This window comes from Neofelis nebulosa, chromosome 2 (assembly GCF_028018385.1).
Source record: "Neofelis nebulosa isolate mNeoNeb1 chromosome 2, mNeoNeb1.pri, whole genome shotgun sequence".
In the NCBI taxonomy this organism is placed as follows: domain Eukaryota; kingdom Metazoa; phylum Chordata; class Mammalia; order Carnivora; family Felidae; genus Neofelis; species Neofelis nebulosa.
Window position 1 is genome coordinate 47,125,289 of NC_080783.1, and position 21,865 is coordinate 47,147,153.

General features: G+C 34.6%; 1 protein-coding gene across 8 annotated transcripts in view; it reads left to right on the forward strand.

The window, feature by feature from the left end:
* The window catches only part of TFPI (tissue factor pathway inhibitor), a 107,030-nt gene that overhangs the window by 50,057 nt on the left and 35,108 nt on the right, over positions 1-21,865 (forward strand). For 6 of the 8 annotated variants that reach the window (XR_009256821.1, XM_058711781.1, XM_058711797.1 and 3 more), the window contains one exon: positions 15,612-15,734. Coding sequence is in view for 7 of the 8 variants with exons in the window: in XM_058711781.1 (XP_058567764.1) it covers positions 15,626-15,734 (109 nt within the window). In the remaining variant the exon portion in view is untranslated. Of the gene's footprint in view, positions 1-6,373; positions 6,436-15,611; positions 15,735-21,865 lie in introns of all 8 variants that reach the window. The other 2 variants (XM_058711807.1, XM_058711814.1) reach the window with 1 other exon arrangement.

The window sequence follows — 21,865 nt, forward strand, 5'->3', positions numbered from 1 at the left end:
AATCTGTGAGATCATGACCTGAGCCGAAACCAAGAGTTGGACACTTAACCGACTGAACCACCCGGGTGCCCCTGATTCTCACCTCTGGCAGAGATGTCTGTCCTGAGCTCCACATGTACGTATTAGGCTTCTTATTTCATGGCTCCAATGAATGTCTTACAGAAACTTCAAACTCAAAAGTGCCTCAGACTGAATTCATCACCTTCCTAAGGCAACAGGTTCTTTTTCTTTTTAACTCATTACCTGGAACCATCCACTGACTTTTTGTTAACTCAGAAACTATAATTGTCCTTGATTCTTCTCTCTCCTCACTTTCCATGTAATTTTAATCAACAAATTATCTTGAATTTACTTTTTAATTTCCTCACAAATCGGGCCACTTCTCCCAAACTCCACTTCCAATGATATTACATATCATAGACAGCTTTCATTTTAAAATATTATCTGGAAGCTTCTGGGTTTCTGATATTCCAGAATATACTTAAACTCACTCCATAAAAACTTCCAAGTGTACATGTTAGGAGGACTTCTTAGTTTCATGTTTTATATTTTGTGTGTGTGTGGTAAACATTTGTGATGTTATGACATGAAGTATGGAGGATACATATAATAATGCTTGATAATTTTTATATATGATAATATATTGCTTCATTGGGTCACACTGTGCTTCAAAATCTAAGGCAATCTGAACCCGCCATTATTTGATCCTGTCCCTTACATTTATTTCATGTTTTCATTAAAGGTATATTCTTTCCTTTAAATAGAATTTATTATATGAGTTTTCCTTTCATTAAACTTTAATGTATAACATTTCTTGTACATTTTGCTTGCTCTTTATCCTAATTTCTCAAGTTTTCTTCCCAAGACTTCAAAGGTTTTTGGTATTTCACTTTATCTAGGATGTGTTTCCCAGATATTACCCTTTCCAGTTTACAACTCTTACATTATTAAGAGTACTAATCATCTAATACTGAGTATATAGCTCAACTCTGATGTTCATCATAGTGTGATATGATTTGACATACTGTGTTTTTTCACCTTATTTTGCAATTTTCTTTTTGAGAGAAGAGTCTTTTTCTTTTTCTTTTCTCTTCTTTTCTTTTTTTTTTTTTTTTTTTTTAGAATTTTTAAAATTTTAATACAGTTCAAATCAGTGTGCCGGGTTCATTTCAGCTCCTTTACTGCCAAACCTGGGGGGCAGGGACTGCTTCAGTTTCTCTGCCTTTTCTTTGTGATGACCAAAGTGTAAAGGTATCTGCTGCATCGGACTTTAAACTTCACATTACCCTTATTATTATTATTATTTTTAATCTTGACGGAGGAGACATCTAGAACAGTCCATGAAGAAAGCAGAATGGTGGCTGCCAGCGAACTTGGCACCCTTCCGCCTGGTCATGAGCAGAAAGTCCTTGATTTCTTCGATTTTGTGAGGCATGGTTAGGAGGGGCACAGGCGAGTGCGCAGCAGGCAGAGTGGAGAGAAAAGTCTTAATCTAACTTACTTTGTTTAGTATCAAGCTAAACTCAAATAGTTTAAGGATTATAAATGAGAATGCTGATGAGGTATGATGTTTGGTGATATTGAAGATGTCAGGAATTCTCTTGAAAACAGTGATTCAAACAATGATTCTTTGAATTAAGGATAAACAAGATCTTTTTTTTTTCCCCCACACTTAACCCCCTTCCATTTTTTTTTTCCTCGTTGCCTGAATTGGGATAAGTCACATTTACCATTCTGAAAACAAATGTGGCCATTTCTTTGGTTCTTTACTCTCATCAAACTTTAGGCTGTACTCTGGAGATATTTGCTACTTCTGTACACTTTGGAGTTTGCAGGGGTGAAATTTTGCTAAGGAAAGCCCACTAAGGCCACGCATTCTGTTACGTGTGTTTTCCACATATTATCTTTATTCAAAATCAACACAGATTATCACCTGTTCTAACCCTTTATTTAGCAGCTAAAAACCTAGAGTTGCATGGATATTTAAAGCTTTTTCCTATTAACGACTAGAAAGAACCAGATTGATGTTCAAAAGGCATCTTGTTCCTCTCTTACGTCCATTCTTTTCACTTCATTTTTTGCAGTCTTACCCTACATATGAAATAACATTAATATATTTGTTTGCTCTCTCATCTCTTTTGACCCTTAATTTATTTTGAAAGAAAATAGTATACCAGAGCAGATGCATATATTTATTATTACCAATCTTTACTTTGCATCTTCATACTTTGTAAAATATTTCTCTAATTTGGTCACAGACATCATACTGTCCACAAAGACAGTCACTTTTTATTGCAGTTCAAATGAGTGCTTGGTAAAGTTTAAAGGAACACATATACATTCTCACACATAACACACATACACACCATTTAGGCAAAGACAAAGAAATAAACATTTTTATAAGCCCCTGAAAAAGGTGTATATTGGAATTATATACCTGAATGGCAGTTTACACACGTGAAAATTCTTAGAAATGTACAAGATTTTGTCCTAATAATTCCTTGCCTGTGAATGTACCAGAAAGGAATAGTGAAGGAAATTTTAAAATGTTAAACTTCAAATATATTTATTACATTGATGTTTGTAATGTTTGTGATAACTTAATTTTCTAATTGGCAAAATAAATTCTAAAACAATAAAAAATAAAATATTATACAGTTATTAAATGAGTTATATAGGTCATTTTAGAGAGATACCTATATCCTCATGTTCAATGACAAAGGAGGTTACCAAAATACATATGTGCTGTGATTATTCACGTTTACGTAAATACACTAATACACACATGTTCACATATATCTGAAATCATATGCACTAGTGTTTTTTGTTTTGTTTTGTTTTCTCTGAGTGTGTAGGTTGATGACTATTCTAGGATTTTCTTCTCCTGTTCTTTATGTTTTATGATTTCTTTTTTTTTTAATTTTTTTTTTGATGTTTATTTATTTTTGGGACAGAGAGAGACAGAGCATGAACGGGGGAGGGTCAGAGAGGGAGGGAGACACAGAATTGGAAGCAGGCTCCAGGCTCTGAGCCATCAGGCCAGAGCCCGACGCGGGGCTCGAACTCACGAACCACGAGATCGTGACCCAAGCTGAAGTCGGATGCTTAACCAACTGAGCCACCCAGGCGCCCCTATGTTTTATGATTTCTTAGAAATGAACATGTATTACCTTCCCCAGTTAAGAAGACCGTTTTAATTTTGTAAATATTAATAAGATCAGATGGTCAGAAAATCATCAGTCTCTCAATAATACTCTCCCTCTTTAAATGAAGGTGTTTATTAAATCTATTATAATTAGTAATACATAGTCATAGTATATTTTGCCTATGGCTCATACTATCTTAACAATACCAAACAGAATGCTTACTTTACTTTAAAAAAATATTTATTGAGATATAATTGACATATGACTTTGTGTAAGTTCAAGGCGTATAACATGTTGATTTCATACATTTGGAAACTGCAATGTGATTATTACCATGTTAGCTAACATCTCCATTGCATCACATAATTATCACTTGTTTTTTGTGGTGGGAACAATTAAGTTGCCTGTTAACATCTTTGAAATTTATAGAATAGTATTGTTGTCTATAATTATTACATTGTGCAATAGATATCCAGGATTTTTTTTATCTACTAGTTGCAAATTTGTACACTTAAACAACATTTCCCCAATTTTCCCACTCCCATCCCCTATTAACTACCATAGAATGCTTGCTTTTCATTTGTGCAGATATATCACTTAGATGAAAACTAAGTGATAATACTATGTTTTTTCTAGATAGAATCAAACATAAATGAAATAGACAATTTCTAAACGGTTTTATTAATAAAAAATGTTGCATTTTTCCCATTGCAGAGATGGGGGAAAAATAAAATTTCCAGTTACTTAAAACTTATAAGCTTATTATAATCATAGAAGTTATGATGAAAGAGGACTGAACTATAGATATTTCTGAATGAAAAAATTAAATTGGTATCATGAAAAATATTTATAATCAAATAATTGCAAAATACATATAGAAACCATTTCTGTAAATACATCTTTCATTACTTTTCTGTTGACATTTTTTATAATAAATATAAAAAGAAACTGACACTTAACCAACTGAGCCACCCAGGTACCCCATTAGTGATTATTTTGTTATTGTGTAAATATTTCTGCATTGGTCTATCCATAAATATGGGAAGTTGGCTTTTGACCCAAACCTTAGCTAACCGCATTCAAGAAGGGCACAGGTCAAAGCCTTAGAAAAAAAAAAAAAAAAACTGGTGGGAGGGGGGGTCCCTTATACTTGGGAAGAGGGCACAAAAATTCACCCAGTAGCCAAAGATTGAATGAATGGAGTAGAACAAGTCACACAGAGGAACCGCAAAAAAGGTACCTGAAAATCTTTAAAGCATCATATTTTCTTTTTTCCCCAAATTTTAGAGGAAATAGAAGACACATCTACAAATCTAAAAAAAAAAAAATCTTGGCTAAAGACCAAAGTTGAAAACAGCAAACTCCTATTTTATTTGAGCCTTATTTCAAGCATATAATTATAATTAGCTGTAGAATTATTTGGGATTCATATTCATATTGTAGACTGAGTCTTCATTTAGATTTCCTCCCCAGATGCCTGCTTTTAAGCTATTTTCTTACATTGGTTAATCAATTATACTTGTAGGATTAGCAACCAGAGAAACTGGTTTTTATACTGTAGTTCCTTTGGTGATATTGCCTGCTCATAGTCTTCAATTCACAATAAAGGTAATATTTCAAAGGCAAATAAATACAGATATAAGTAATTGACATATTGGATAATATTTTCCTGAATTGTATTTAGTCTCTATCCCATAAGTCTTGTTTACTTTAAGGAACCTTTGGGAAAGTTGAGGATCGAGTCTTGCTTCTGTCACTTACTAGCCATGTGATGTTGGAAAATAACTCATGTATCTCTAACATAAATTCAGCATACCTGTGCCATTGGCTGTATAGCATTATTGTCCAGATACAGTGACCTAATAGATAAGAAACCACTTCAAAAAAATGTTAAGACTTTATTTTAAAATGATGTTTTATAAATGCTGTATCTTTGCACTTCTAATATTTCTTTTTTTTTTAACTTTTTAAACATTTATTTATTTTTGAAAGACAGACCGCAAATGGGGGAGGGGCAGAGACACAGAGGGAGACAAAGAATCTGAAGCAGGCTCCAGGCTCTGAGCTGTCAGCGCGAATAGCCCTGACATGGGACTCGAACCCACGAACCGTGAGATCATGACCCAAGCCAAAGTCGGACACTTAACCGACTGAGCCACCCAGGCATCGTGCACTTCTAATATTTCTTAAAACAAATGTGGTGTATATTCCCTATAGCCAGAATCTCATCACATTTTACCTAATTTTAACCTTATTTCATAGATAAATAATCCTGATGCCAAAATAATGCTTATAATGATGACTCAGTGTTCCAAGAATGTGGACCTGGGGTGGGGGGGGGGGAGTTAATAAAGAGATAAAGAAGGCTCTGTACAGACTTGTTAGAATTTATTATGTGGCAAATGTGCAGTCACACAGCCTTAGACCTCTCTTGAGAAGCCACCCAAACATTTGCATTCCCACAATGTATTTATTAAAAAAATATTTTTTGCCTGAGAAAAGTCTGGCTCTGAAATCTCTTACTGAGATTATGCAAGTTCAGAAACTCTCCATCCAGGAACAAGAGTTGGAAGCCTATTAAAAATAGTTAAAAAAAAAAATTTCTGGACCCTGGTCATTATGAATATTTGGAAATTTTCCATTGAAAATACTACTCATAAAAAATGACCTTCAAAACATACAGAGAAAATAGAAAACTATAAAAATCACTGGAGGGCTTTTATCTTCCCCTTCTCTCACCATAAGTTTTATTCTAATTCTCTATTTCTTCATTCATTATCCTTGGTGTTAGTGTGCAGCAAACTCACCCAAAATGTGAAAGAGCCAAGGAGGCACATAGATTAAAGATAAAAGAAGGCTCCAAATTTTAGTGGGCAGAAAGGTAGCCCCCAAGGGATCAGCCAAATTGAGTAGATGGCAGTAATAAACACCAAGAGGATAACAACGTTAGCGACTGCTGAGCAGAAAATTGGAGTTATTCTTCAATCTATTTTTTCCTCTTTTCTGGTTGTCAGGTTTGTCTGTCCTGTCTTTCATTGATACACCACAAAGAAGCAGCCAAAATGAAATTCCTCCCTTTTAGACATAGCAAAGTATGCATTGATCTTGCAAATTGACAGTAAAACTTTAAAAAAGAAGTTCAATAATATGTGAGCTCGGAACTTTAAATTATATAAGCTCCATGCTGATAATACACAACACAATTACACAATATGAAATTTTTCCAGATTAATTTCAAGATGACAGATCACAGAAGATAACAAGAAAGAGTACATTCCCGGAACTAAAGGTAGAATAGATCTGTAACTGTCTACATATTGTTTCATGTCTTTCCCAAAATTATGTACTAGAAATCGAATGCTGTAATTCCAGCCTACTCTTAGTGTCTTCCATTCTCTGTGAGCTTTTTGCTCTTTGAATCCTGCCGTAAGTTCTCATTCACATCAATGTCCGTTGCCATTCCTTTTGAGTTCTCTTCCAGTCACCAAAGCCAAATTGCCAACATATTTCTAGCTCCACTTGACTGCAATCCTTAGAATATTCACTTTACCTTAAGATCTGTACTGCTCATCTTCTAATTTGTAGCCCAGGAATTCTTGGCTTGCATACTAACCAAATCAGTACAAAAATGTTTCTCAGCTTCTCCCTAATCTCTTTCCAAGTTAGTGCTATGCTTTCAATTATTTTCTAGACCTTCATAGAATCTGAGATAACATTCTCAAGGAAGAATAAGCTCCATGAATATTGAGCTTCGGTTTTTTTACAGTGCACCCAACATGATGTCAAACATTACTTATACAAATTATAATAACTAAAATTTACTGAAGCAGTCACCATTCTAATTCCTTTACATTTAATCCTCACATCCAGTGAAGTAGGTTCTAGTAAAATACCCAATTTATAGATGAGTACACAGAAGCAAAGAGGGGATACATATATTATCAAATTCACATAATTGGTAAGTGACTAAACTGGTATGTGAAGTTTTACAGTCTGTACTAGTTTACCAGGGCTGCCAAAACAATATCCCATAGACTGGGTAGCTTAAACAATAGAAATTTATTTCCTCACAGCTCTGAAAGCTAGAAGTTCAAGATGAAGGTGTCAACAAAGAGTGGTTTCTTTTGAGGTCTGTCTTCTGGGCTTATAGGTAGTACGTCTTTCCTCTGTGTGTATCCATATCCTAATGTTTCCTCTTTATATAAGGACACCAGTCATATTGGATTAGGGCCCACCTCAATCTCATTGGTCCTTAATTATGTCTTTAAAGGCCTTATCTCAAAATACAGCACAGTCTGAGTTACTGGGGGGTTAAGATACCATATGAATTTGTAGGGGGACACACTGAGCCCATAGCACAGTCTCACTCCAGACTCCTTCTGTTAACCACTAAACAAACCTAAAAAAGAGAAAAGGCAGAAGGGAGATGGGGAGAGAGGAAGGAAGGAAGGAAGGAAGGAAGGAAGGAAGGAAGGAAGGAAGGAAGGAAGGAAGGGAGGGAGGAAGGATGGATAGCAGGAAAAACAGAAGAGAAAGAGAAAAGAAGGAAGGGAGGAAGGAAAGATATTACTTGGGATCAGAGCATGGGACATTACTTAGATTGATTTGATGGCTCTTGGTTTCCATAAGGGATATAGTCATCTCTACCACAGTGATATAATTGCCAAGCAGAATAACCTTGTAGGCAGCCAGAAGCTGGGTACTTCGTAGACATTGCTGAAAACAGAATTCCCCAATTCTTGGGAAGACAGCTTGGTATGGTGATATGACCATGAACTCTGGAGTTACAGAAACAGGGATGCAAATATTAGCTGTCTCATTCTATTTGGAAAAATCATACTTCTTTTTTGAGCCTCAGTTTTCTTAAGATGGGTATAATATTTCATGTAGAATAAGATTATTTTGGGGGGGGTGAGGACAGAAGGAGAGAGAATCTTAAGCAGGCTCCATGCTTAGTGTGGAGCCCAAAATAAGGCTCAATCCCATGACCCTGGCATCATGACCTGAGCCTAAATCAAGAGTCTGATGCTCAACTGAACTGCCCAGGTGCCCCATATTTTTTAAAAGGATTGTAGTTGATAGAAAGTTCATAGATAAGCTTATATCCTCAACAAGTAAAAATCTCAAGGTTCTTCCCTTTTCCTTTCCATTTTTGGCTCCTCACTTCCTAGATTTATACTGACTACTTCCCTTTCTTGCACATAATCTCTCAAGAATATTAATATCATAATAGCGAAACAACAAATAACACATTTCTTTCACCTAATTATCTCTTTCCTAAGTACACTTTTTAAAAATGTTTATTTGTTTATTTTCACAGAGAGAGAAAGAGCGGGGGGAGGGGCAGAGACAGAGGGAGAGAAAGAGTCCTAAGCAAGTTCCACATTGACAGTGCAACATGAGGCTTGACCTCAGGAATCGTGAGATCATAACATGAGCTGAAATCAAGAGTCAGGCGCTTAACTGACTAAGCCACCTAGATGCCCCTCTAAGTTCACTTTTAGGCATCCCTCCTACACACGACCATCTCTTTGGATTGGGTGTTAGCAATTGCTCTTTTTCCTCCTTTGATTTGGAAAATACCTGCCACTTAAGTAAAATTTTATAAACATGAAATCTAGTCTATTCATGTTATATTGTCCTTTAAAAATTTCCTTTTATACAATTTTTTCAACTGAAATATTTCATACTTCCAGAAAAGTAGAGTATGCAATTTAAAAAAGACAATTACATTTAGAAAAAGAAATATGGATGAATGACCACTCTATCACATTTGCTGCTAACCCCTATTTATTATTTTTTGTGTGTGGGAGTGGTGGAAATAAATAAAACTGCATGGATATATCCAGAGATGGATACTGTACCCTAATTTTAGCTCACAAAGTATACCCAAATTAATTCACTTATTTATCAAGTATTACTTTGTCATTTTTTGGGTATCAAACATAGAATGTGAAAGTTGCATAAAGTGTCTATGCTCACAATGGAAAATGCTTTACTGTTCAAGGCAGTAAACATGTATACAAATAAATATGTAAGTGATGATAAGCGTTATTCAAAAAACAAAGCAAGACATAACTAGTAGGAATGTGAAATGCTGCAGCTGATTTGGCAGTTCCTTAAAAGATTAAACAAAATTACCGTATGATCCAGCAATTCCACCCCTAGTTATATACCCAAGAGAAATGAAAACGTATGTCTGCACAGAAACTTGTACACAAGTGTTCATAATGTTATTCATAATAGCCCAAAAGTGGAAACAACACAAATGCTCACTGACTGACAAATCGATAAATTATGGTATGTCTATACAATCAAATATTTTCAGCAATATAAAGAAATGAAATCCTGCTATATGCTATAGCACGGATGAACCTTGAAAACATTACGTTAAATTAAAGAAGCCAGACACAAAAGGCCATTTAGTGTATTATTCCATTTATATGAAATATCTAGAGTTAGGTGATATATAGAGACAGAAATTAGATTATGGTTACCTAGAGATGTGGAATGGGGAAACTGGGAAGGGAGGAGGTAATGGCTGAAGGGTATGGAGTTTCCTTATAGGTTGATGAAAATATTCTAAAACTGATGGGGGCAGTGTTTGTACAACTCTATAGATACACTAATAGTTACTGAACTATTGGATTATTTTTAAAAATCAAATGTATTAAAAATAAAAATTGGTGCTCAAGATACTTATATGAAAATGAAGAGCTAAGCCATAAACCAAGATAAAATATTTATAATGTATATGTTTGGCAAAGAATTTATGTCCATAATAGGTACAGAACTTCTACAGTTCAGTAATGAAGAGACAAAGAAGCTTAAAAAAGAAAAACCAGGTTATTGGGATAGAGAATGATGAGGTACTGGTGCTGGTTACTTTTTAAATATGGTGCTCTAAGAAAATCTCTTGGAGGAGAAGATATCTGGAAAGGGTACCAACTAAAAGAAGGGAGTTTGCTAATCCAGTATCTCGGAAAAGCGTATTCCCATGACAAGAAATAGTGCTTTGGGGGTTTCTAGGTGGCTAAGTTGGTTGCATGACTCTTGATTTCAGCTCAGGTCATGATCCCAGGGTCATGGGATGGAGCCCTGCTTTGGGCTCCCCACTGAGCATGGAGCCTGCTTGGGATTCTCTCTCTCTGCTTTCCCCTCTCCCATCCTTCTCTCAAATAAATTAATTAATTTAAAAAAATTGTAGTTTCAAAGTCTTAAACCTAGAAGTTGTATGGTTTGTTCAAGAATTAGCAGTTTCAGTGAGGCCAATGGATTAGTAGGTAGTGTCCATAAAGCCAACCAATTACAGGAAAGACAGGAAATAAAATTGAAAGAGAGCTGGAAATGATTTATTGGGCACCCTTTCCCTTGGTGAAATGACCCTACCTCACGATGATGATGATGGTATAGGGAAACATTTCCCAGCTCCTGTCTTATATTTTTAATTGCCTTTATACAGGCCCACTTAGAAGACATAACCTTCACATACAATCTGTCCAGTCTGAATTCATCCCTGATATGCACACCAATACTTACATTAATTTCCCTATTTCTATGATTACACAACAGTTTACTCAGGATGTGCTTGAATTATCTGCCCTTCATATCCTGCATTTACTCACTCAGTTTCATCAATACTTAAAAAGTCTCTCCTACCTGCCCTTTTCTTTGAGGTTCCACTGACAACTCCCTGTTCATAATTTCAATCTGATCTTCTGCAACATTCTAGCTGTTAATTCCTTAAACTTTGCCCTTTTGACATGTTTCCATATATGCTGGATTTTATTAAAGCACAGATCACATTGTGCTTTTTAATATTTTTCTGGTTCAGAAAACCTACTGACTTTTCCTTAAATGTAACATTATTTGTCAAAGTATTTCCCCAAAATATTTTATGGGACAGTAGTCCCATATAAATTTGGAAATGCACTTACTATATTCTCCTATAGAAAATACAATTGTACATTACCATAATAAGGATCCTATGAAAGTCCTACAGTTGAGAAACCTTTATAAGCTTTTTAATTCTGACATAAATATATATATATATATATATATATATATATATATATATATATATATATATATATATATCTAACAACTAATAACACGTTGCCTAACTCATATTCTGAGAACACATCTTGACCTAAAAGGATAAAATTGATGCTGCAAATTAGCACTAAAGTAAAAAATAGAAAACGTAAACTATACTAACTATAGATTATTCTGTGAAGTGTGTAAAATGTGTTCATTAAAATGCATAAATTTTTAGAACTTAAATGGAATTTAAGGACAATGTAGCAAAAGTCATGTGTTTTATAAATCAGGTTTAAAAATATAAATTTATTTCCAAAGGTTACTTAACAGGCTGTTGGCAGAGCTAAGTATAGGAGTTTTAAATTTTGGCCCCCAAAAGATAAATACTATTTTTATTCAAGTTAAATAATTTAACATGAATTTATTGTCCACTACTATGTACCTGGCATATACAAAGATATCCTGACAATTTATCTAGGCATTGTTATTAACATTGTATATTTATTTAACTCTGTTGGTTACATGTAAATTCAAGGCTTCCTCTAGATTTTTAAGTCTCTCTTAGTGTCTAACATATTATCATGCACAACTAGTCACTAACATAACACCTTTATGTAATATATTCTTGCTATATAATTAAAAATTAAAGGGGACTTGGTAAGACTGAGGGTCCTCCTTCTGGTTCATAGCTGGCACCTTCTTGCTGTGTCCTCAGATAGTGAAAAGGATGAGGCGTATTTGTGGGATCTCTTTTATAAGAGCATGAACCTTATCCCTTAAGACCTAATCACCTCTGAAAGGCCCTACCTCCTAATACCATCACATTTGGGAGTTAAGATTCTATATAAGAATTTGGGGAACGCTAATAATTCAGATGATAGCATAATCCCACCAACAATAGTGAAGGTCCAAATGCTCATTAACACTTTATGTTGTCAGCTTTTATTAATTTTAGTTGTACTCTCTCACAATAGTGCTAATTTTAATTTTTCTGATGACTATGTTGAGCATTTTTTAATATGCTTATTTTCCATTTGCATATAATTTTTTGAGAAGTGCCTATTCAATCTTTAACCCATTTTTAATTGGATTATTTATTTTTAATTCCTTATACATTTTCAATGTATAATCTTCAGATACATGAGTTTCAAACACTTTCTCACAACTTCCTTTTCAGTGTCTTAATGGTGCTTATCTTGATGAGCAGAAAATCTTGATTTTAATGAAATGTAATTAAGAGTATTTTATTTTATAATTGGTGCTATGTCCTGATTCAGAAATCTTTGCCAACCTTGTCATGAACATATTATCCTATGTTCCTTTTTTAAGATTTAATGTTTTATATTTCACATTCAGGTCTTTGAACTCCTTTGAGTCAATCTTTCTGTACGATACCAGGTTGGGTAGTAGATATTTTTAATGGGGCCAGATATTCAAGAAAGTAGAATGCAGAAAGGTATAGTGAGTTAACCGATGTACAGCTTCAGTTTGGGTTTGCTGTCTTGTTTACCGTTTTGCAATGTAAGTTAGTGATGCTTTTGGAAGTTTTAAAAAGAAATCAATTACAGTGATATGTAATTAAGTCAGTTCACTCTAAGTGATCTCCACAAATTACAGCTTTACCAGTGTCATAACAAATTATAGTATTTTTTCAGTGGTGTGCCCAAATCAGTCTTTTGCTCTGGAAGGCTGAGTGCTTTTGGCCACTCTTCAGGGGCAACATTGTGGAGAAGAAAGAGGACTGGACTGGTAATCTGCTAACCTGATTTCAAACTCTGTGTGTCATTAATTAGCTGTAGTTCGCTGCAGGGCATTCTTATAGTTTTAGCTGTCCGACACCCTTCCTTTCTTCTGGAAGCAACAATCCGCTCCTTCTTGGAGCTACACTTGTCCACCCTAAGACCCATACACTTATGTTAAGATTTGCAAGGTTACTATATTTTCCTATTTTCCAAACCTGAAACAAGTCCATTTCAGCTTCCCCAAATCGATTCCAGTCTCCCCAACAGCTTGTCATCTCAAATGTACTGGTCCAAAAGTTTCAATTCTTCCAAATTGAAACCATCAGTGCTATTCTTAAGCTATTTGAAACTAGTCCATAAAGAGAAGCAGTCACATTGTTTTCATGGAAGAATGTTTTAAGGTTTAAAATATCAGTGCGGTGCATCCTACTATGTAGAGAAGGCTGGGCTGCACTGAGGGGGAATAAAGCTTGTCTAAGGAGTGCAGTAGCAATGAGCGACTCCTGGCGGTATTCAGCTCCCCGACTCTCAGATCCAACCACAAACCTTCCTTTCTGATCCTAGATTATTCTACCTTCTCTAGAATGAATAAGCTGATGGCCTTTTGACCTAAACTGTCTGAGCTGCCTTGTGTTTCTTACAACTAAGGAAAGTCTAAAACCACTAAAATTAGGCAACACTCTAGGCCAATATTTTATTTAAAATTTTTTTTTTTCAACGTTTTTATTTATTTTTTTTGGGACAGAGAGAGACAGAGCATGAACGGGGGAGGGGCAGAGAGAGAGGGAGACACAGAATCGGAAGCAGGCTCCAGGCTCCGAGCCATCAGCCCAGAGCCTGACGCGGGGCTCGAACTCACGGACCGCGAGATCGTGACCTGGCTGAAGTCGGACGCTTAACCGACTGCGCCACCCAGGCGCCCCATCTAGGCCAATATTTTAAAGAGAATAATTTGATGAGTTTGAAGCCCAAATTCTCATCAAGTTCTTCAAGCACCCAACCTCAGCCTGCTCCCTAAACCATGGGACAGGAAAATATGCTATATTTTACAATCAAGATATAACAAGGTTGTATATCTCAAAGAAACTAATAGAAATAGAAGAGTCCTTGAAAGACTCGAAATTGAGCTGATAGACTCTTCAAAATTATATATCTATATGCATATATATATACATACCTATTTGTGGATTCGAATAGTTTATGATATGATATAGAAGGTACGTAACACTGCTATTGACTAAAAATCAAGTGTATGTTAACATTTACAAAGTGTTGTGAGAAAACAGGTTGTACATTTCACTAGTAATTTTTATGATGCTTAAAGCAAAGGGGGACTATTTATTACTTATTACAAAGCTACAAACACCTTAATGGCGTGTATTGCAGCTATGATTTGTTACAGGCGTAAACACACAATTCTCTAAATTGTTTTAGATGGAATATCCATTCCTGCATTTGTGACTATTTACTGATAAGATTTTGTTTTCTTTCCTGACGCTGATAACATCCTCAGTGGCTGAACATGTGCCTATGTTCTTTCTTTTTCTCTTCCTGTGCTGCATGAACACATTTCCTTCCACCTTTGAATCCAAAGGAGACAGAACCTTTAAAAAAATTTCAGTGTGGTTTTCCATTAGTTTTTACTGTGGATCTCTAAATCATTTTGAAAGAGGAAGTCTCACTTTCCTGCTGAAATCTATTTCCCTCAGAGTGTAAATGTGTTGGTTTATCACTTAAAGTCACTTTTCTGTTCAACTCTTTTGAATCAGATAATAACTGCCTAAAACGAGGGTGGACGAACTGAGGTAAAGGACTCAATAGAATGCTACACATGTATTTTGTCTGCAGTTCTGTTTGCTCTCTCATAGAAAACCTGGTTCAGAAATCGGTTATAAAAACAAATCTATTTTAAAGGAAACAAAGACAAAAATTTGTAAAATGCCTTTCTTTTTTTTAAAAGAAGTACTGGGGGCGCTGGGTGGCTCAGTCGGTTAAGCGTCTGACTTCGGCTCAGGTCGTGATCTCGCGGTCCGTGAGTTCGAGCCCCGCGTCGGGCTCTGTGCTGACAGCTCAGAGCCTGGAGCCTGCTTCGGATTCTGTCTCCCCCTCTCTCTGACCCTCCCCTGTTCATGCTCCGCTTCTCTCTGTCTCAAAAATGAATATTTAAAAAAATTTTTTTAAATAAATAAATAAAAGAAGGACTGAAACAAAGGGAAAGTGAAATCAGGAATTTAACGTTGCCTGCATTAGTGAAATAACAGAAGAATGTACAAAATATTAAAATGTAATTAATTCTGGCTGAGAAAGAAGGGTAGCATATATTCTTGCATTAGAACTGATGCAGATAAAATCGCATATGAAAATGGATCTTAATACATACTTAGCCATGTTGATGAGGATTTACCCATGTCTCTCAAATACTGCCATTTTAAATTTGCATTTTCAAGGCTGAAACATGAGCTACGTACTTGAATGTTAGACATATGTCCTGAATGTCTGTCTACAGTAGTAAATGCCACATACACGTTTTAAATATGACTCATGGAATTTGTGGACAGAAGTGTGTGAGAATACACATTAAATGTCATAGAAATTACATGTGGAGGCATGCATAAGATTCCTACCAGTCTGTAGACAATTTGACATTACTCTTAATTAAATATATCTGGGTTCTGTATTTCAGAGATAATTTCTACAATGAAGAAAGAACAGATTTTTTGGACTTCTGTGTATCTGCTGCTTAACTGTGCTTCTGCCCCTCTTAGTGCTGTCGCCGAGGATGCTGAGGAATATACAGATGTCACAGGTAAAATGTTAGAAGCATTCATCTTTTTCAGCTAAAGCTCTCAATTTTAATTCAGTAATTTAATATATTTTTCTCCATTGTGTAGAAAAATTAGCTTTTGCAGAAGTGACATTTTTCTTGGGAAATGTCTTATATGTAAAATGTAAAAAAAAATCCAAACAACAAAAAAATGAAACTTACACCAAAAAAAGTCACTTTAGCAAGGAAGGCTCTTTTTTTCAGGCTATAACATCTTAACACTGAAGGATCTCTGGACAAGTGCAGGTAGCAAAGTGCTGTAGAAACAGCTCTCTGTGAACGTGATGCCACCCTTTGGCTGGGATAAGTGTGAAAAGAAAAAGGAAACTACAGACATTCTCTCCTTTTCTTGCCTTATTCTCAAAATAAGAACTTCCCAGATGAGTCCAGTGTGAGAACCTAGCCACACAGGACACTGGGAGATCTGGCTTAGTGCAAGTTAGTTCTCATCCCAGAAAGCTCTGTATCTAAAAACAAAACATTAACAATCAGCAATAGAACAAAAAGAAGACTGTACCATGACTGTTATTATAGATTTCTTTCTTAAAAGTAATATTTTTGTGGCAAATTAGTAAAACATTGATAGAAATCTCAAGTCATTGGTAATAGTGAGAGAACATGAACAAAGTGATAGCTTCTATTCGTATGTAATGTTTATGATGTACAAAAGACTTCCATAAATACATTTTTATTTCATATATCTAACCACTCTTTAAAGTGATTTAATTCAATATATTTCCTTTTGATAAAGACTAAATAAATATATATTATGTGCCTGAGATTGGTAGGTCCTAGGGAAGCAGTGATGAGTCAGACCAAGTTCTCAAGAATCTGTTTCACGGAGAGACTGTTCTATTGTCAGTGGAAAAAAAAAATTGTTATAAAAATTTCCTAAAAATGAAACTATTTAATAAACACTATAATCTGCTTTTATAAAATGAGAATTTAGGCATTATGAAATAAGCTCTAATTCTTCATTTGCCCCATTTATCAAAAGAGATAGCTTCCGATATTCTGGAAGTTGAGCAGAGAAGGAATGTAGAGAATAAAATCCCGACAGGGAAACAGCGGGCAACCCATCTTGGGAGGTGGGAGGAGAGAGGATCCCCAATATTCACCTAATCTAATCTCCTCAGTTAGCCTGAGAAAATGCACGCCAGGTCACCAGAAGCTTCCTGAAAATGTTGCTGTTGCCACAGTCGGCCAACAAGCCAGAATTAACCCATCAATAATTAAGCCAGAGTTTAAAATCTCTGGATAAATTCAGAAAAAAACAAGCTGGCTAAGAAAACATCTTTATCTCAAAGTTAGACTTGAAGGTCACTAAACTGACTATGTGCACAGTCTTAACCAGTTTTGGGGTTTGGGGTTTTGTTTTTAATTAATCTTTAAATAACATGATTCCATATCAGAATCCATTCAATTTTGAAGATACCATTTATCACACTGTGCCAAAGTCATGACATCTTTTTATAGAAGTATACCATTTGATTGAATAGAGTATTATCATCTTATAAGAAAACATAAGGTTTTATTGCTTCTCTCACAAGGGAATAGTAGACCTTTTGTTAATCAGTCTAACCAGCGGGGAGGATGAAAAACAATAAACCTTTTGATAATAAAAAAACGATAGTGACAAGATTTTTTTAAAAATTCCTTTAGAGTGGGAGAGAGAAGATTAGCAGGGAGAATTTAAAGAAAAGCAGGTGTCCTTTATAAGATTTAGAATCAGACAGACCTAAGTTTGCATGTGTGGTTTGTCACTCAGTGGCTTTGCAAAATTAGGTGAGTTATGTAAACTCTCTGACTCCCAGTATCTTTATATATAAAGATGTAAATAATTATGTTCATATGGTTGTTATATGAACTGCGTAGAAGCACCTGGCACATTTTGTGGCAGGGAGAAGTCAGAGCATATGGCTGCATTCTTAAATAGTAAATTCCATTAAAACTCTAGACTCCCAAACAAGTTCTAGGAGAATGAGGACTCTAAAAGGGATGTGACATATCCCCAAATATTATCATGAGCCTTCTATCCAACATCCCAGGGCAGGGGGAAGGGAGAGTGAGATTGTAATCCTCACTATGAGACATAAAATACAAGAAATCAATGACAAAAATGACATAATATAAACCATAATTCTGTCTGGCTGCATCAGATTAAATTCCTGTTATACTGCTCTGTATGTGTTTTCTAGTTACATGGTGTTAGGCAGATCCTTGTCACTAACACTTTCCTCAAGTCTCAGTTTCAAGTCTCAGGAAAGCTCTCCCTGATCCTTCAGACAAGCTTAGGCATCTTAGTACACACAAACACAGCACCTTGAACGTCCTGAATATTTATGTAAGTAAGTCTTCAGTGTCTGCATGCTACATGAGAGTGTGTGTTTGGGGGGGGGGGGGGGGGCGGGCAGGGTGTCTGCTGCCACCTGATATTTGTACTATCACATCCGCCCTGACCGCGCAGTGCCTGACACATGATCAACACACGATTGTTAACTTTCAAAAGGATTTATCCAAAGTAAGAAATAAAAACCAAGACAGACTTGCATCCCTTTTGGATGGAGTGCATGGCACCACATTCAAGGGAGCGCACCTCATCACTCCCCCACGTCAGCGATGTGCAAAGTGTGGGTCGTAAGCTGATGGGACAACACAATATTCTAATACATGATTCATCTAAAAAATACATTAAAATGTGAACAGTAACGATAAAGAACTAGGTAATAACTTAATAAAATATAGTTTACAATTAATTCTTAGTGTTTCCTTTGGGAAGTTGTTGTAAAATCACCTGCTTTCATTATTGAAACATTTTTAGTTTTTATAAAGTAAATTTGAGAAAAAAAATGTATTGAGTGGAAATCCTAGGATTAAATCTATGTCCTTGACCTAAATGCCAATCTAGGAATCTCAGTCATGCAGATCTGTGACAGTATCACTCAATGTTAAGAATGTGTGAGATATTTGGTGTAAAACTATGTGGGGGTCAATTCTAAAGCCAGCACTTATAGTGTGAACTGAGCAATTAATTTCGATAGTGCTATTTTATAATTTTTAAAATGGTATTTAAAAATACCTAATTAAGAAGGTTGTTGTGATTATTAAATAATACAATTACAAAATGTCTGGAGCACAATTCATAAACAACAGCTGTTACTACTACTACAGGCACAAATATGGTACTAGCTTTCGTTTTTGTGGTGATGGCCTGCCACCTGGTGGCATAATTACTAAATAGCAAGTTGAGGGAGCGCTATTTGTTTAATAGACAAAATGTAAAGTAAAAGTTTTGGCATGATGAATAGGACAATCAAATACATCAAAAGTCAAAATCAGAGGAGTCATCAATGAAGATGTGAAGATTTCTGAAGATCTGAGGTAGCATCAGCGTGGGAATAAGGAACCATAATATTATATGAGGAGCGCTATAGGAATTTCTGAAAAAATGGGATATAAGCCATAAGCTTCAAAATATCCGAATATTATTTATTATTCCTAGCTAATTCTCAAAATTATTTATGTGACTCCTGAGATCCTGAGACCTATTCTAAGATCAGACATTTATAGAACTGACAGGTCAAATTTTTATCGGTCACATAAAAACGCATCCACAAATACATTGTGCTAATGCAATGATACTTATCGTGGGTCTGCTCTGAATCAAGTGCACTGCTTAGAGTCTTTGAGGCAAAGTTTCTAGCTTCTCACAACTTTTAACAGTTCAGAACGTCAGTCACAGTATTCTAAATCTTTAAGTAAAGAAAGGGAATATAAGCAGCATTTACAATTATTCACAAATATACTACCGCTCAGAAAAGGCTTTCAGTTATTATTGAACTCAAACTGACAACTGTAATTTCAGTGATGAATGGGAAAGATATTTTTTCACAAATCATTTTTTCTTTATATTTACATATTTATCTATGGAAAATATTTTTACCAACTCTAAAATGCTGTTATATATAATGTATATGTATTATATATAAGTGCTCTTATATGTATAACATTTATAATGAACTATAGAAAAAAGCACCTGTGTGTATAATTTAAGAAAATAAAATTTTGGGGAAGTCTAAGAACATTTAAGCAAAATTTATAATTCTGAAGTACACATTATTAGATGCCAGAAACTTTTAATATGCCTTGAGAGACATTTTATTTATTTCTTAATTTTTTTATTTTTTTAGACACATTTTAAAGCCAATCATATTCAAAAAGTTCATCGGCATAAAATATTAGGTACATCATTAAAAAGAAAAGGAAATGAGATTTAAATTTATATATGTTAATCAACAGTTATTTACTCATTTGGTAAACTATTTACATATATATTATAGAGATTGACTGGCTTTTGGGACATTATATAATTGGTGTAAAAGTTACTTAAAAATATCGTATAAACACCCAAATTATATTTTTCAACTGCACATACCCCACAGGAAGCTGAAAACAGACAAGTGCACAGGTGCATAAAATTCAAATTAGTTAAAGGTTTGACCAGTATTATAACTTGTAATTAGCCAGTTCATGAAAATTGTGTTTGGTGTGAAAGTATATACGTCTTTTGTAGATGAAGATCTATATGTCATAATAAATCTCTGTTCTATGTTTTTCTACCTTATCACATTTGGAATCTGAAAACTTAACTGTTCTATAATTTGTCAGCTCCATTTATTTCAATTGAAAAAAATATCAATTATATTATCAAAGAAATAAAAATGGTGATATGGTATTTTATAAATTAAACTGAGATTTTTTTTATGGTTAAAAGTTGCATTAAACTGATGAATGGATAAAGAAATTGTGGTTTATATACACAATGGAGTACTACATGGCATTGAGAAAGAATGAAATATGGCCTTTTGTAGCAACATGGATGGAACTGGAGAGTGTGATGCTAAGTGAAATAAGCCATACAGAGAAAGACAGATACCATATGTTTTCACTCTTATGTGGATCCTGAGAAACTTAACAGAAACCCATGGGGGAGGGGAAGGAAAAAAAAAAGTAGGTTAGAGTGGGAGAGAGCAAAAACATAAGAGACTCTTAAAAACTGAGAAACTGAGGGTTGATGGGGGATGGGAGGGAGGGGAGGTTGGGTGATGGGTATTGAGGAGGATGCCTTTTGGGATGAGCACTGGGTGTTGTATGGAAACCAATTTGACAATAAATTTCATATATTGAAAAAAATATATAAGCCAAAAATAAATAAATAAATAAATAAAAATAAAAGTTGCATTAAGGGGTTGAGATAAAATTTACATGTTCATAAATAATTACCATGGAGTGAAACAGCATATTAATAACTTATGCATAGAAAGCTATATTTTTAATCCTTCTAAGATTTCAGGGCATACTTATCATTTTATGACCCATATAGAAAATGAAAAATAATATTCCAATTATTTTATCACAAAAAATTTTAACATTACTGAAATATAGCTAAAGCTAGACATTAATTCGATATAGATCATTAAAATAACAAAACCTGAAGGGTAGAAGACATTACATAAACTTACCTATTCTAACTTTGATGATATGCCTATCTTCTCTTTCAAAAAATTCAAGAAATTTTTTGAAATTTCAAGAAATTTTGAAATTACAGGAATTCAACACTGATTTCCTTCTCGATGATTTATATCCACAAACTTTTTTTATTTAATGCTTTTAAAGTGTTGCATATATTTTTACAATGATGACATTCATTCATATTTTTCAATGTAAATTATTTTATAGTGTATTAAAGTCTAGATACCTAGACTTCATCAGTTTTCACTTAGCAGAATACTGCTGCCCTCTGAAGGGCAAATTGGTTTAGGTCATTTTGAGGTTTCAATATCCCTCAGAAGTGACCAGAGTGAATACTTAAAGTCTTAGAAAATATATTATAGACAATCCTCAGACGTATGAAATGGCATTATTTGGTCTTTATTATTTTGGTGGTACCAGCCACAATTGTCCATGTCTATCATACTGATAAATCTATAAGCAAATGCAACTTCTTTAAAATTAGGCCTCTATTGTTGGACTTAATAAAATTAAAAAATTCTGCTCCTGAAATCATTGTTTCACCAAATGCTAATTTGGATGTAAATTTTAAAAAATAAAAA